Source organism: Crinia signifera, chromosome 1 (genome assembly GCF_055691185.1).
Source record: "Crinia signifera chromosome 1, ASM5569118v1, whole genome shotgun sequence".
Taxonomy (NCBI): Eukaryota; Metazoa; Chordata; class Amphibia; order Anura; family Myobatrachidae; genus Crinia; species Crinia signifera.
Window position 1 is genome coordinate 93,164,910 of NC_139217.1, and position 18,343 is coordinate 93,183,252.

The window sequence follows — 18,343 nt, forward strand, 5'->3', positions numbered from 1 at the left end:
ACCTCCGTCCCTGTACGAGGTACCAGTACCCACACCTCCAAACCTAATTGTATCCTGGATTACAATAAGTACATGGGCGGAGTGGATCTTTCAGATCAGGTACTGAAGCCGTACAGTGCCCTGCGGAAAACAAAAATCTGGTACAAGAAGCTGGCCGTGTATATCATCCAGATGGCACTGTATAACGCTTACGTGCTATTCCGTTCTACCGGCCAGAGGGGGACATTTATGCACTTTCAAACGGAAGTCATAAAGGGCCTAATATTTGGGAACCAGCAGGCAGAGGGCCCCAGTACTTCTAGTACTGGCTCCAGTATTGTACCAGGGCAGCATTTTCCTGATGAAATCCCCTCCACTGGAAAAAAGGGCAGGACACAAAAAAGGTGCAAAGTTTGCTATAAAAAGGGAATAAGAAAGCAAACTATTTTCCAGTGTGACACTTGCCCCGACAAACCCGGCCTATGTATAAAGGAGTGTTTTAAAATATACCACACATCTATGGATTATTAGGTTCATAATTTCACCGTGCTTCGGGGGTCTTGCTAATGCCACATAGCACCCACCATTCATTCCACCAGAATCTGAGCCGCAAAATCCAAAAATCACTCCTTCCCTTCTGAGTCCTGCCATGCACCCAACTGGTATTTTTCGGTCACATGTGAGGCATTGCCGTACTCGGGAGAAATTGGGGCACAGATTTTGGGGTGCTTTTTCTCCTTCATACCTTCTGAAAATGAAAAATTTTGAGCCAGAACTGCATTTTTGTGTAAAAAAATGTAATTTTTCATTTTCACTGCCCAGTTGTATCAAAATTGGTGAAACCCCTGGGGGTTTGAAATGTACACTATACCCCTAGATGAATTCCCTGAGGGGTGTAGTTTGCAAAATGGGGTCACTTGTGGGGGGTTCCACTGTATTGGTGCTTTGGGGGTCTTGCTAATGCGACATAGCACCCACCAACATTCCACCACCAAAAATCACTCCTTCCCTTCTGAGTCCTGCCATGCACCCAACTGGTATTTTTTGGTCACATATGAGGCATTGCCATACTCGGGAGAAATTGGGGCACAGATTTTGGGGTGCTTTTTCTCCTTCATACCTTCTGAAAATTAAAAATTTTGAGCCAGAACTACATTTTTGTGTAAAAAAATGTAATTTTTCATTTTCACTGCCCAGTTGTATCAAAATTGGTGAAACCCCTGGGGGTTTGAAATGTACACTATACCCCTAGATGAATTCCCTGAGGGGTGTAGTTTGCAAAATGGGGTCACTTGTGGGGGGGTTCCACTGTATTGGTGCTTTGGGGGTCTTGCTAATGCGACATAGCACCCACCAACATTCCACCAGAATTTGTGCTGCAAAATCCAAATATCACTCCTTCCCTTCTGAGTCCTGCCACTTTTTGGTCACACATGAGGCATTGCCGTACTCGGGAGAAATTGGGGCACAGATTTTGGGGTGCTTTTTCTCCTTCATACCTTCTGAAAATGAAAAATTTTGAGCCAGAACTGCATTTTTGTGTAAAAAAATGTAATTTTTCATTTTCACTGCCCAGTTGTATCAAAATTGGTGAAACCCCTGGGGGTTTGAAATGTACACTATACCCCTAGATGAATTCCCTGAGGGGTGTAGTTTGCAAAATGGGGTCACTTGTGGGGGGTTCCACTGTATTGGTGCTTTGGGGGTCTTGCTAATGCGACATAGCACCCACCAACATTCCACCACCAAAAATCACTCCTTCCCTTCTGAGTCCTGCCATGCACCCAACTGGTATTTTTTGGTCACATATGAGGCATTGCCATACTCGGGAGAAATTGGGGCACAGATTTTGGGGTGCTTTTTCTCCTTCATACCTTCTGAAAATTAAAAATTTTGAGCCAGAACTGCATTTTTGTGTAAAAAAATGTAATTTTTCATTTTCACTGCCCAGTTGTATCAAAATTGGTGAAACCCCTGGGGGTTTGAAATGTACACTATACCCCTAGATGAATTCCCTGAGGGGTGTAGTTTGCAAAATGGGGTCACTTGTGGGGGGGTTCCACTGTATTGGTGCTTTGGGGGTCTTGCTAATGCGACATAGCACCCACCAACATTCCACCAGAATTTGTGCTGCAAAATCCAAATATCACTCCTTCCCTTCTGAGTCCTGCCACTTTTTGGTCACACATGAGGCATTGCCGTACTCGGGAGAAATTGGGGCACAGATTTTGGGGTGCTTTTTCTCCTTCATACCTTCTGAAAATTAAAAATTTTGAGCCAGAACTGCATTTTTGTGTAAAAAAATGTAATTTTTCATTTTCACTGCCCAGTTGTATCAAAATTGGTGAAACCCCTGGGGGTTTGAAATGTACACTATACCCCTAGATGAATTCCCTGAGGGGTGTAGTTTGCAAAATGGGGTCACTTGTGGGGGGGTTCCACTGTATTGGTGCTTTGGGGGTCTTGCTAATGCGACATAGCACCCACCAACATTCCACCAGAATTTGTGCTGCAAAATCCAAATATCACTCCTTCCCTTCTGAGTCCTGCCACTTTTTGGTCACACATGAGGCATTGCCGTACTCGGGAGAAATTGGGGCACAGATTTTGGGGTGCTTTTTCTCCTTCATACCTTCTGAAAATGAAAAATTTTGAGCCAGAACTGCATTTTTGTGTAAAAAAATGTAATTTTTCATTTTCACTGCCCAGTTTTATCAAAATTGGTGAAACCCCTGGGGGTTTGAAATGTACACTATACCCCTAGATGAATTCCCTGAGGGGTGTAGTTTGCAAAATGGGGTCACTTGTGGGGGGGTTCCACTGTATTGGTGCTTTGGGGGTCTTGCTAATGCGACATAGCACCCACCAACATTCCACCACCAAAAATCACTCCTTCCCTTCTGAGTCCTGCCATGCACCCAACTGGTATTTTTTGGTCACATGTGAGGCATTGCCGTACTCGGGAGAAATTGGGGCACAGATTTTGGGGTGCTTTTTCTCCTTCATACCTTATGAAAATGAAAAATTTTGAGCCAGAACTGCATTTTTGTGTAAAAAAATGTAATTTTTCATTTTCACTGCCCAGTTGTATCAAAATTGGTGAAACCCCTGGGGGTTTGAAATGTACACTATACCCCTAGATGAATTCCCTGAGGGGTGTAGTTTGCAAAATGGGGTCACTTGTGGGGGGGTTCCACTGTATTGGTGCTTGGGGGGTCTTGCTAATGCAACATAGCACCCACCAACATTCCACCAGAATCTGAGCTGCAAAATCCAAAAATCACTCCTTCCTTGCAAAATGGGGTCACTTGTGGGGGGGTTCCTAAATTTTAGCATCTTATGGTGCCTAGAAACCTACATGGTGCCTAAAAATAATCTCATAAAAAGGAGGCTCCAAAATCAAGTAGGTGCTCCTTCTATTATGAAGCCTGTGGTTTGGTCAACGTGCACACTAGGGACACATATAGGATATTTATGAAAACAAAAGAATTGGGGGAATCAATTTTTAGTCACATTTCTCTAGTAAAATGTACTGTGTTCCTTAGAAAAATGTATTAAAATTGCAAATCTGCAAAAAAAATGAAATTTTGAAATTTCACCTACACTTTGTTTTAATTCCTGTGAAACACCTAAAGGGTTAACAAACTTCCAAAATGCTGTTTTGAATACTGTGAGGGGTGCAGTTTTTGAAATGGTATCATTTATGGGGGTGTCTCACATACAAGTCCCTCAAAGTCACATCAGAACTGAACTGGTCCCTAAAAAAATCAGTGTTTGAAATTTTCTTGAAAATTTGAGAATTTGCTATTCATATTGTAAGCCTCCTAGTGTCCAAAAAAATTAAAAGGAAGTTGAAATAATGATGGAAACATAAAGTAGACATATGGTCTATGTTAGTTATTAACTATTTTGAGTGGTATGATTATTTGTCTCACAAGCAGAAAATTTAACATTTTGCAAATTGCTAAATTTTCCATTTTTTTACGACATTTTGGTATTTTTCACAAAAAAACACAGACTGTATCGACCCAAATTTACCACTAATTTGAAGTACAATGTGTCACGAAAAAACAATCTCAAAATCACTGGGATAAGTAAAAGCAAAAAAAAGTTATCCCCACTTAAGTGATACATGTCAGATTTGAAAAAAAGGGCTCTGTCAGGAACGCAAAAACTGGCTCTGTCAGGAAGGGGTTAAAAAAACAAACAACTAAATGAAAAAAACAAATAGTTTATTATAGATAATGTGTACATAACTAATTATTAACCTCTTGTTGCCTCTTGTTGCCTTCAGATTGAAAACTTATTACGAGAGATTTTTTTTTGTAGGGTTTAATTGTTATCCAGCAGTCATGCTGACAGCAATATTAAGGACTGCTTTTCGAACTTCCATCTGTGCTGAATGACTGGGATGAGGAGCTAACACTGCATTCTACTAACTTTGGAAGAACCATTCCTTCATTCTGCACCTCATTCCCTCTATTAGATATACAGTAGGTCACTCTAACCCCATATGTTACATAACTGAGCATTTATATCTCCTTTATATGCTTTCTAGATTCTTCAGGCCTTACCTTATTGGTGCTCTCTATTTTATCCAGACATGCTAAGCGGGGTATTCAATCCTGGATTCCGACTGCCGGAATGTTGCAACGGTCAGAATCCTGATCCTTTTTCAGTCAGCTTGCCAGTTTATCAGCAGGCGGAATTCAATGTTCCGCCTGTCGAATGGCAAAAAGGGGCGTGTCTGAAAAAAAAACAGGCTTGGATTGTCGAGAGCTGACTGTGAACTCGACAATCAAAGGCCCTTTTTGGCAAAACGGACCAGACTGGTTTTAAATTCGGATCCGTTCTGTCAAGCTGCCTCTTCAATGCTGTCGGAAACAACAGCAATGAATAGGTGCCCGCCGCTACTTCCCCTGTCAGATTTAATACCCCCCTTATGTGGCAGAGACTATTCTAGTCTTACACCTTTCCGTACTAGAGAATACATCATATCATTACTCATCTTTAATTATTTGTACAGGCTTTGAATCAACAAAATATATCACTCCAGCTCCTCAAATGTTACACAGATAATCTCTCTGTAATGTATACCCACAACACAGCACCATCGTCAGGTAAAGTAGTAGATATGAATGTGAACGTAATATGGTTCCTGTAACTGAGCTTCCTGAACCAGAATATGACACCACAATGGCCACAGCCAAGGTAATATAAAGATGGCATTCCATTAAATGAACAATGTCAGAGGTGCATTTTGTATGTGTCCAAGCTCTAGAATAGTGCCTCTTTGAATGTATAGAATCCTATTCTAAAGCCAAACACCAATAGTTATAGAGATCAGGTAACTACAATGTATCACTGGATCATCTGGAAATGCTGCCATTCCTATTCCCCTTAGCCATACTCACATCAATCACAAAAGCCACCATTTTTCTGCCATCTGCTCCAGGATTTGCTGGTTTATAAAACTCTAAATCAAAGTACAATTTGCAAACGGTGTCAGCGGGAATCACTTCATAGCAGTGAGCCAGGGTTTCAGGGTGTTTTCTGAAAACATAATAATCACAAAAAGAAATTAATGTTCCATAATTCAAGTCTACATTTACCAGAGGTACAGTATACACCCCCACAATCAACTCCAAAATGCTTTCAACTTTTTAATTGGCATTATATGGCTAAATAAATCAGGATTGGTGCAGCATATGCTAAAAAGCTAGATTACTTTTGACGGCATGTGTCCAGCACATAAGCAGGTATTGTTCATCCTATACTAAAGACAAAATTGGTCATCATTTTTCCCAACTTGCACTGTAACAGGACTACGTACAATTACATTATATGGCTTGTTTTGGGGACACATTCTACAAAATTGGGCCAAATGTTAGTTCAGGCCGCATGTGCCTGGTTTATGGCTTCCTGTTTCCAAATCTGCCATTTGTCTTAGTTATAGAATGCAAAGATCTAGCTATAAACCAAACTGTGGTTTCTTGTGTATTATCACGGCGCCCACGATTTCCATCGCAGGGCATTGTACAACCAAAAATCGCGATTGTACCCGATTTTTAATTGTACAGGCACCCAGATGCCGGATTCCTATGTTAAATGCCCCCCCCCCCCCAGACCCGATTTTAAAGGGGGTACACACCAGGACGACCCGCTCACGATGCACATCGTGAGCGGGTCGTCAGTGTCTCGTCCGACCCGCTCACGATGACGCGGGAGGGCACGACCCGCTCACGATGTGCACCGTGAGCGGGTCCGATCCGATGGCGACCCGCACCCGGTTCTATGGTCGTCATTGAGATCCTACCTGCAGCAGGTAGGATCTCAATAACGACCGACCGACCCGCGGGACCGCGCATCGGATCGGAATCGCTCCACACCAGGTCAGAAAAGGGCCCAATCAGCACACAATCTACATCCGATTGATCGGAATTGGATCTAGATTGTGCTGATCGGGCCCTAGTCGTCCTGGTGTGTACCTAGCATATGATTGTACACCCAGCCTGATGGGTAATGACTATTTTAAATGCCCCCCCCATTGTTAACGCCACCCCACTATCAACGGCAACCCGAAGCGTGGCGAGTGCAGCGAGCCCGCGAGGGGCGGGGGTACGCGTCCTCCGACCTTTTCATACCCCCACTATCCACATCGGCGTGTAGTTGATTTTATACAGTGTGGCGAGCGCAGCAAGCCACCGAGCCTGAAGTGTGGCGAGCGCAGCGAGCCCCGCGAGAGGACGCGCAATACTTGTGAAGTAATGCTCGCTGCGCTCTCCACACTATATGAAATCAACTCCACGCGACGTGGCTAGTGGGGGTATGAAAAGAGGTCAGAGGACGAGTACTGCCGCCCCTTGCGGGCTCGCCATGCTTCGGCTTGGCATTGATAGTGGGGTGGTATTTAACATACTCATTACCCATCAGGGTGGGGATACAATTAAAAATCGGGTCTTAACATGGGAATTATCCCAAATCGCGTTGCATCGCATCGCATGCCATTATGGGTGGGGTGCGGGGCTTTGGCGGGCATGCGGAAGACTTGCTCACCTTCCCGGGGACCTGCTTTTCGGGAGACTCCTGGCCAATTCCGGAAGGTAGGTGAGTATGAGTTGTAGACCAGGTTTAGACTAACCATATAACTTTGAATATCCACTGTTAGTAAATACAGCATGCAACACTACACTATTTAGTTCCAGCATTTCATGCATAGCATCAAAGCTGCTGAAGATGAGAAAGCTTTGTCATAATCACTGTCAAAGAGAAAGACATTCAGTATGAGAAACGTTCAGCTGATTAGCTGAAAGACAGCTAATCAGCCTCAGTAGGGAACAAGGAAATGTACAGCTGCTTACTATAAAGGGTAGGTCTCCCGTTTCTTGTAAGGCTATTTATAGCTGTAACGTATAATACTACTATGCACACATGATTATACCATACCTGCTATAACGTGATAGTTACTGCAAGTGATCATGGATGTGTGAATACAAGTCCCACTCTTTGCTTTGATGCAATTTCATAGATGTCTTTTTGAAAGGATCACCCAAGGTATTGCTACCTAGCTGATTGTGTGTCACCCTGATAACATGCAGATCACCGGTACTATGGTTGTCATGTGAAACCATGTTAATGTGTTTATGCAGTGATGACCAAACTTGGTTCTCAAGGCACCCCCAACAGTGCAGGATTTAGGGATAGCCCTGACTGTGTACAGATGGTACAATCAAACTGAATGAGGTACTAATTAATTCCCCTCTGCCTATGCATTGATAACATAAAGCCTGGACTGTTGAGGTGCCTGCGGTCATTGCATACCTGGGGTCATGCCATGTGGGATGAAAACAGGACCCTGCATGGCAATCCAATCGTAAAGCCAGGTACACACAGTCAATATTGCCCCAATATGTCGTTCCCAGCTGAATCGGACCAATATACTGGGCATCTCATTTAGTGTGTATACCAGATATTTATAAATGTATTTAATAACAGTTTCTTACAGGGCTGTGGAGTCGGAGTTGGAGTCGAGGAGTCGGAGCCAATTTCGAGTACCTGGGGTCGGAGTCGGCAAACAATGCACCGACTCCAACTCTGACAATTATAATTAATGACTTCTCTACTGTAAGAATAAAGACCAATGCATGCAGTGCCTCACGTAACCGCAAAACGAACACGTTAAGTGACCGTGAAAAAGCATGCTTTTCATGTGCTTCACTATATGGCACGCAACGTACAATTCGGAGCACCAATACTTATAAATGTATTCTCCCTTGTAGTTTACAACTTATTTCCAACGTTCAATAAGGTTTTCAATACCTCGAAAAATTAATTCAACCAAGCTCTCCCACCATACGCACAACATCTTTTTACGCGGATGAAGATCTTGTTTCATGCGTGGGGTCGTTTGTTTACCTTGGCTAAGCCATTCCTTACTATGGTTCATATTGATGTACAGGCACCATTTTTCGTCGCCAGTAATGATTCGGTAAAGAAATCGTTCCTTGTGTCCGTGAATTGAACAGTGACGAGCAAGCAAACCAGCGGACAAACATAGTGTTTGTCCTTTGCTTAAACTGTTCAATACAGTAGACTGTTGGCTTCCCAGCCTCTAGTTTCTGTAGTAATAATATGTATGTTGCCTTTCTTTTCTTCAAGGAATGTATCAAATACATTTGCATATTAATACAGAGGAGTCAGAGTCGGAGTCGAGGAGTCGGGGTCAGCCGTATGAGGAGTCGGACCATTTATCTACAGACTCCACAGCCCTGGTTTCTTATATAGTGCACACATATTCCGCAGCGCTTTACAGATAATATTTTAACATTCACATCAGTCAGGATGCTACTAAGACCCTCATTCACAGGCTGAACTACTGTAACCTTCTCCTTTCTGGACTCATTGACTCCCACCTCCAAAAATTCAGCCACCCAGCTCATCCTACATCATCCTACATCAGCATACCTTCTCCTACAAGCCCTACACTGGCTTGCATTCCTCTGCAGAACCCAAATCAAGCTTCTCACACTCATTTACCCCTGTGCTCTGTGTACCCCATATCTGTGTCATCCCTGCCTGTCTGCCCTTCCATTTAGAATGTAAACTCTCACAGACAGGAACATCTTGCCTCAATTATACGATCTACTCCATACTCCTCACAACAACATCTAGCCATTGGATTTTGCCACCCTGCTGCTTATTTGGCGCAACCACTGACTCAGTAATATTTATAACCATGTACTTATCCTGCAGTGTTTATGTACTTTTTAGGTGCTGCGGAACACTTGTGGCGGCATATATATACAGTAGGATATTAATGATAGTTACTTAAAAATGTAATTAGTATTTTCTATTTCATTACCCCTGTAGCCACAGCCCTGGTGTGCAGGTATTAGCCCTGGTAAACCAGTGCTGGCTATACATAGGGGAAAGCCGAGCCTGAAGCGTGGTGAGCGGACGCGGAAAACGAGCCTGAAGCGTGGCGAGTGCACCGTGCCCCGCGAGGGGACACTGATCACTTGACATGTATTCCACGTCCGCTCGCCACATTTTATAAAATCAACTCCACGCCGACGTGGATAGTGGGGGTATGAACAGGTCGAGAGGACGCGCACTGCTGCGCTCGCCACACTTCGGGCTGACGTGGATAGTGGGGGAGTGCTAAATCGCATTGCAGATTGAATCGTATCGCTGGGAAGTGCCGCCATGAAACTACATAAGTACCGTAAATTTATTAAAAGTTCTAAAACTGAAGATTTGGTCTATCATTTCTCTATTGCACTCTATAAATATAGATATCACCTCTTTTATTTTTAGAATGTTTAATAAATGTACCCATTACGGTGAAAAAAACAGCACTAATTTGCCCATCCATATTGAATCCCGGGGTGTTTTCAACTATACCTTTTTACTTTATTTTTTGGCATCGGCTAAAACGGATCCAAAATCAGGCAAAACGCCTGTGAATTTGATGAAACACGTGGATACATCATCCTTAGTACCATAAACCTTTACTGAAGCAGTGCCAATCTGATGATACGACGCATGGGACCGCACATCAGATTGGAATCATAACTAATTGACACTTCGGGGGAAATTTACTAAAGGAAATTTGTAAAAAAATAGGTGTATTTGTATCCAGAAATACACTTATTTTTTACATTTACTATCCTGAAAATACGACTATTCGTATTGATGTGCTATCAATACGAATACTAACTGCCGTATTTTCGGGATTGTAAATGTCAAAAATAAGTGTATTTCTGGATACAAATACACCTATTTTTTACAAATTTCCTTTAGTAAATTTCCCCCTTCATACGATGTATCGGCCCGGTGTGTTGAAATAGTGCAGAAAAGTGTCATATCGCAGTAGTGTATGGGCGCCTTACCAGTATGATCGTTCAGTGGGGTGGAGAGTTTAAATAGAGGGTAAAAATTAAACATGTACAATTTCTCCTACAAGTTGGATACAATTCCACATTATTCCTATTCTGTGACCAATATCTCCACAGTGATTGAATATTATGCAATTGTAAGGTAACAATAAATATGATTTCATAGAACACAATAAATACAGGGCAGTTTAAAAAAAAATTCAAAATACGTACGTGTAATAATACCAAAATTCAGTGTATGTTGTCACAAGATAAAGTCGTCTTTCCATTTCATCAAGTACAGTTTCCAAGGCAAAAACATGAACATCCTGATCAAAACCAAACATATACATAAAGGATATTCATTTTAAGAAGTATGAAAAGTAAAAATTATTAGTAACATCACATTCACAGGGTAAAAAACTGTATTAAGAAAAAACCTGAGTGATTGAAGGCTGTCATCCAACTATTGACAGTGCTGAATAACAAGACTAATTACACCACAAGAGCTGCAGTCTCACTACCAGTATCCAGACTGGTCATAGACTGACTAAGGATAGACAGTCATATGGTCGACAGTCAAAAGGTCGACAGAGTTTAAAGGTCGACACACAATAGGTCGACAGGGTCTAAAGGTCCACATGAAAAAAGCTGACGTGCTTTTTTTTACTAAATTTTCAGCCGACATGTGCCGACAGGCAGTATTTCATGCCCTAACTTCCACTAGGGCATAGAGAGAGAAGAAAATAGTGTACCTAGCCCGAAGCATGGCGAGGGCACCGAGCCCAAAGCATGGCGAGCGCAGCGAGCCATGCGAGGGGGCGCGGTACACTTAGACAGTGTTCATGTCGACCTAGACACCCTAAAAACGCATGTCGAGCTTTTTCCATGTTGACCTTTTTGACTGTCTATGATGAGTCAGTCTATGATTTATACCATAACCTTCACCACCAAATCCAGGCAATCATTTGACACCAAAGCTCCGGGTATAGGAGCCGTACCCAATTGAATATGGCTCTTTATTCACACTATTTCGAACCATCGGGCCAATAAATCATGTGAAATGTGCCATATCGTTTGCATTTTACCTCTGGATCTGATCCGATGTGCAGTCCTATCTCCATCGCATCAGATATTGCCATGGCTGCTACAAGGATTTGTTGGATCCTGTGGCAGTCATGGGCATTGCATATGATACATTGTATGCAAAAGGAGTGCATACAATGTATGATATGCGATCCTGTCTGCCGTCCAGCCAGACAGTTCCCCAGCAGACAGTAGCCGTGGTATCGCAAGTGGCCTGCAAAAATCACACCAAATCCATTCGCAACTCACTATCTTATGATTTTCCCAGTCTGTGTGTAACCCAGAACCTACTCTGCCTATGTGGTAGAAAAAGGCAGATCGAGGCTGGAGCCGGCGTCATACACCCTCTCTAAAAACGCCTGGACACACCTGCGGTTTCGCTGACATTGCAGAAAATGGCCGGTTAGACGAATGCACAGTTGTTCGATAATTGGCCCCCTTGTGAAATCGCAGAGCTGCAATCAGATCTGAATGATCCCTTTAGTTTTTTTGCGTCTTCTTCTTTAGCATACACATACATATTAAGACCATAATTGAATAACTTACCTCCTTACAGGTTTTGGTAAACTGGAAAGCGGGATCTTGCCGACTAAACAACCTCCAGACTGAAGAAGGCTGCCATACCCTAAAGAGTTTGGGTCGGTAGGCTGAACTAAGTGGATGCCGTTTATACTGAGATGCCAGATCCTCAACTTTTTTACATTTTTCAAGCCATTTTCTCTTCATGCTCCCTGAAAAGTAAAAATTACAGATTGATACATTGTATCTTTTGTCATTAAGAAATTAAGCACAGAACGCTCCATGTGTATGCCGCTAATACAGATACCTGCATTCACAGCCCTTTTTTTTGTAATTGTAGTTTTTATTAATATCATGGCACACATATGGACAAATGATTCATAGAATATTTAAGCGCAACAAAAAAAATAAAACATCATCATAATTTACAATTAACTGACATCAGATTAACCATTTTGTAAGTGATTTATCCAGTTGTAGATGGTGAAACAAAGGGGGTGATTCTGGTTCCCTTGGAACAGGGCGAATTCGGCCCCATTCCGTTGTTTGCGCATGCGCCTGGAATATTATGAACACGTGCAGCTCCCCTTTGCGAACGACTTCATCGACTTAGTAGCTGAGCCGTTCACAAGGATCGGGGGAAGCGACCACTGGATAATTCCTCCTCCGTTCGGCCTCATGCGTGAGGATGTGTAAGTGTACACATCCCCTCTCATGCAAATGCAGGGATTCACGTCACCGTTTGGTGCGGGCAGCATTTACCTGTTCGCTAGGCAGCCTAGTGAACAGGTATGAATCAGGCGCAATGTTCTAAGCTGCATTTAATGGAACTGGTTAACACAAGGCAAAGTACCCAATCACTTAATCCCCCAATGCGACTTACAGAAACTCTGGGGACATTCTCTCTAGATGTCGTTGCAGCAGAAATGTGGTTCATTGGTACTAAAATGGAAAAAAAAAAACGTAAAAAAAAATAAATTGCAGAATGCCTAAATAAAATAACTTCTCAGTGTGTCAGTCTTCACTGCGCCTTGGGTCCTATTGAAGAAAGAGCACAATATAAATAACATTAGAACGATTGCATCCCAAAGGAACGGCACTAAAAGTCGACATGCCTGGAAGGTCGATACTATCATTAGGTCGACAATGACAAGGTTGACAGGCAAAAGGTCAACATGAGTTTTTTCCCTTTTTTTATGCGACATGTGTTGACAGGCGGTATTTCATGCCCTACCATCCACTATTTCTAATAAAATATTGAAGAACTCCACATGTTGCTGTCTACCAGTCACCTACAGTTTGACTTCAAACCCTATGTAATTTGGGTTACATGAATGCGTGTCTTCAGAAATGCCAGCGCAGCTCCCTACATCGCCGTACTGACCTTGTGACTACGCCCCAAAGGTTTCATCATCATGGATGTGTACACACGGTGCAATATCGCTGAGCGACCATTTTGCCAGAGATTTGTTTGTGCTGCAGCGATAAATCGCCAGGTGCACGCTCCCGTGTTCAGCCTCCTAATGGTTGCTGATCGCAGGAGTAGCCGTTTCCCTCTGCAGCTCCCCGGCCTCCTGTTCATCAGAGACCATGGCTGATTAAAACGAAACACTGAGCAATATATTGCACCGTGTGTACACAGCTTAGCACTTTCAACAGCTTCAGAATCCCATGTCGCATCTTTCTTGTAAATGCTGACCTCTAAAATGGGCCCTATTTTCATGTAAAGGTTTCTTTCACTGAGTTAGGGATGGCCATCGACCATCGATGATTCGAAATCATCGATGGTTCATGGCCGATGTCAAATACTTTGGTCATCGATGGGGAAGAACCAGATGGTTTCCCTCCATCGACGGAACAGCAAAACAATGTTTTGCTTTTTTTCCCCAAAGTGCCGGGACACTGAGCATAGCTCCGCCCCCTGACATCCACGAAGCCCCACCCCCGTGTTTTGATTGGCCCACAGGCCAATCAATCAAACACAATGGATAACCATCGATATGTAAAAATCTCGATGGTCATCCATTGCATAGTTTTGCACTATCGATGGCCTGTTGCAGAATTGCATACCTCCCAACATTTGCCTCCGGCGACTCGGGACGCATCTCCGGCGCGCCGGAAATTTCGGGGGCGTGGCCTAATTTCGGGGGCGTGGCCTATACTAGCGGCTCTTCCGCGAGGCCACGCCCCCATTTTGCCGCTATGGGGGCATGACCCAGAGGCTCTGTGAGCCTCTAGCCATGCCCCCAGCCCCCTGGCTGCGGGAATAGACGCTGTGCGCATGCGCACAGCGTTTATTCCCCGCTGCTTAGCAGCCGACAGGGGGAACTCCCAACAGCCCCCCCACACCGCGGGACACTGCCGCCCGCGGGTGGGACATCGGGACAGGCCCTGACAATCGGGACTGTCCCGATAAAATCGGGACTGTTGGTAGGTATGGAATTGCCATCGATGGCAATGGCAACGATGGCCATCCCTACACTGGGTAAACCTCTCTTTCACCAATTTCAACACCCTACGTTACACTTTTTCTTGCAAATACTGACCTCTAAAATGGGCCCTGTTTTTCATATACCAGTTTATTTTCCGGAATACCAGATCTTTACTCTCTTAACTTTTTCTATGGAATCATACACCAATCCCAGCGACCCTTTGCACCCATTACTCACCTCTAAATGGAGGCCCTATATATATTTATTTATTTACAGTTTCTTATATAGTGCAGCAGATTACATTGCGCTTTACAATTGTAGACAGTGATAAAACAATCTGAGTAACAACAGACAGACTTGGAGGTAAAAGGGCCCTGCTGCAAGCTTACAATATAGGGATATAGGAGGGAAACACAAGGACAGGCACTAGTAATAACAAAGCAGCCCCACCAAGTTACAAGACCAGAAGGTAAGCTATATAATACATAAGTGCCTCAGAGGGTGTGGTACTTAAATATGATAGGCTTGCCTGAAGAGGTGAGTTTTCAGGGAACGCTTGAAAGTTAGGAGGCTAGTAGAGAGTCTTATTGTGCATGGAAGGGCATTCCATAGGGTGGGGGCAGCCCAATGAAAGTCCTATATGTCTCAAAAGGTTTTTTATGGTTCATCCGTGATTGGAACCCACAAATTCATGCCAGGCGTTCATCCCTAAAAATGATTTAATCCATGTAACAAGCAAAAAATACTGGATATCAGAAAATGTACAATAAAAAAAAAGTAAAATACTTTAAAATGCACCCAGCAAGTCAGGATCCTCCAGACACGGTACACATAGACGTGTCCATGTCAACTATGTTGACAATCAGGACAAAATTAATTGAAAAACTCATGTCGACCTAATGCTTGTGTCAACCTGCCAACCTAAGCCATGTCAACCTTATGACCCATACCCAATGGAACATCAAACCTACACTACAGCTGTTTTATATGCAAGCTACCACTAACATTGAGGTAGCTGTATTGGGGGTAAGGATGGCCATCGACCATTGAGGATGACCGATGTAGAATCATTTTGCCATTGATGGGGGAGAACCTCATGGTTCCCCCTCCATAATTGGCTCAGACACCTGTGAAGGCACACCCCCAGATTCTGATTGGCCCACAGGCCAGTCAAAGAAAAGCTAAGGCCATCAATATGTAAAACCATCGATGGTCATACTTCAAAAAGTATTCAACCATCCATGGCGATAGTACCGGTGGCCATCCCTAACTGAGGATGGGCACCTCCCTATGCAGCAGGTGGGGACTTAGGGTGCGCATCATGTTGGAGAACACTGAGGGAGCAGAAGCATACCTCCCAACAGGAGAGTCAAAATGCGTGGTTTCTGGACTCCCTTGCCAGTGACAGTTGCAGATGTGGCGCTGCAGCACAGTCCATTATTGGACAGGGGAGCCACACTCACTGTCAGCAAGTCCTGGACTGTTTGGAGTGGCAGTTGGTACTGCTCCCCTATTTGCATTTTGGACTGCAGCTAGGGTTCCCACCTCTCCCGGGTTTACACAGGATTCTTCCAGTTTTGGTGGCAACCCTATAGGGGGATTTTCTAGTCCCGGAATCCGGAGGACTGGCAAAGCCTGAACATCCGGATTACATCGGTGGACTCCAACCGACAGAGAGCCGCAGACTCATTCTGTCGGCAGCCCCTCCAAAATGGCCACCTTGGAGGAGACAGACACTAGAGGTACAGGTGGACCTCTATCATACCTCCCAACTTCTGTGTTGGGGAAATAGGGACACTCGCTCCGAAAATGGGGCGGGACGTATGCAAATGAGGACTCGGCTTTTGCTAATTAGCCGCAACCTCATTTTCATACGAGAATAGACGCTGTGCGCATGCGCACAGCATCTATTCTATTAGATTGGGGGGTCTCCCAACTGCCACCCCCCTCAGCGGGACAATGCCTGCCGCGGGTGGGACAGCGGGACAGGACCCGAAAATCGGGACTGTCCCGCTGTAATCGTGACAGTTGGGAGGTATGCTCTATTGTCTGTCTCTTGTAAGATAGCGGACATTTTTGGAGGGGCCGCAGCCGACACAATGGCCCTTATTCTGCTTCACTCGCAAAGGCAATTTTTGGTACTCTTTACCTAGAACGGCGCCCGCGATTAGAATCGCGGGCGTCGGGGGTAAAAAATCGCGGTCATCGCGGGCATCGCGGGTAAATCGCGGGTACACAAAAATCGTGTACCCGCGATCACCGCGATTTTCCCATAGGGAACAATGTTAAAAAGCCTGATTGACCGCGATTTTACTTTAAAATGCCTCAATGCCCGCGATTTTCACATAGGAATCAATGTTAAATGGGCTACAGAGCCCAAATAGTCACAATTAACCCTTAAATGTCACCCCAATTTTTGTACGCCACCCCACGATCCACGCCAACCCGAAGCGTGGCGAGCGCAGCGAGCCCGCGAGGGGCGGCGGTACGCGTCCTCCGACCTTTTCATGCCCTACTATCCACGTCGGCGTGGAGTTGAGAATAGAATAGTGTGGCGAGCGCAGCGAGCCACCGAGCCCGAAGCGTGGCGAGCGCAGCGAGCCCCGCGAGGGGACGCGCATACCTTCACAGTTATACGCGTCCCCTCGCGGGCTTCACAGGTATCCGTGGCGAAAAGCGGACACCTGTGAAGCCCGCGAGGGGACGCGTTTACCTGTGAAGGTATCCGCTGCGCTCGCCACGCTTCGGGCTCGGTGGCTCGCTGCGCTCGCCACACTATTCTATTCTCAACTCCACGCCGACGTGGATAGTAGGGCATGAAAAGGTCGGAGGACGCGTACCGCTGCGCTCGCCACGCTTCGGGTTCGCGTGGATCGTGGGGTGGCGTACAAAAATTGGGGGGACATTTAAGGGTTAATTCTGCCTATTTGGGCTCTGTAGCCCATTTAACATTGATTCCTATGTGAAAATCGCGGGCATTGAGGCATTGAATGCAAAATCGCGGTCAATCTGGCTTTTTAACATTGTTCCCTATGGGAAAATCGCGGTGATCGCGGGCATCGCGTCGCGGCCGTTTATGTACTGCCCGCGATGTCGCGATCACCGCGATGGGCGCCGTTCTAGGTAAAGAGTACCCAATTTTTTTTATAAATAGACAAAACCATGTGCACTGCATGGGGGGGGGGGGGGGGGCAGATGTAACGTGCAGAGAGAATTAGGATTTGGGTGAGTTATTTTGTTTCTATGCAGGAAAAATATTGACTGCTTAAGTTGGAGGCCGCCGCTGGACGCAGAGGAGAGGAGCGCGGAAGTGCAGAAACTGCGCATTTTTTCCCTCCTTGAATGGGTCATATTGGGAGTTATGCAGCAGTGTCTAGATCAGTGTTTTTCAACCACTGTGCCGTGGCACACTAGTGTGCCTTGAGCTGCTCTCAAGTGTGCCCCCAGATCTAAAGATGCCCAAACCAGTTTACAGGTACCACCAGTTCAACTGTTATTTACTGGTCTCTTCTTTTCATGTAAAGAGCCAATGTATTTTATTTTTGTTACCTGTGGGGACCAGTGTGATTGTTTTTCATATGGGGGCCAATAGGTTTGTATTTTTCCTGTGGGGGCCAATGTGTTTTGCCCTGTGGGGATCTCATGGTGTGCCTTGGAAATTGTAAAATCTTATTTAGTGTGCCGCAAGGTAAAAAGGTTGAAAATCACTGGTCTAGATTAAGTAGCGCCCAGCCTAAGGGGGTAACATACAGCCACTAGGATGCAATATATCGGTAAAATTGCTGCAGGTAATCATACTCAGCCAGCTTCTCCTCGCCCTGCTGCCAGCCTGTACAAATCTCCCGCTACTAGCAGCTGCGCTGATTGGAGTGGACAGACCATATGCCACAGCTGTTGCTGGCTGTAGCGGGCACTGGCAGTGCGTACCCGGAGCAGGCTCCCGGACTGAGC

General features: G+C 44.8%; 1 protein-coding gene across 4 annotated transcripts in view; it reads right to left on the minus strand.

Annotated features, from left to right (window-relative positions):
* Positions 1 to 18,343, minus strand: part of PRIMPOL (primase and DNA directed polymerase) — a 33,663-nt gene that overhangs the window by 14,900 nt on the left and 420 nt on the right. For 2 of the 4 annotated variants that reach the window (XM_083170362.1, XM_083170380.1), the window contains exons 2-5: positions 12,844 to 12,902; positions 11,988 to 12,172; positions 10,590 to 10,684; positions 5,394 to 5,532 (exon numbers count right to left, since the gene is read on the minus strand). In XM_083170362.1, the coding sequence (XP_083026488.1) occupies positions 5,394 to 5,532; positions 10,590 to 10,684; positions 11,988 to 12,167 (414 nt within the window). In that variant the 5' untranslated portion in view covers positions 12,168 to 12,172; positions 12,844 to 12,902. Of the gene's footprint in view, positions 1 to 5,393; positions 5,533 to 10,589; positions 10,685 to 11,987; positions 12,173 to 12,843; positions 12,903 to 18,190; positions 18,329 to 18,343 lie in introns of those variants that run through there. The other 2 variants (XM_083170371.1, XM_083170389.1) reach the window with 2 other exon arrangements.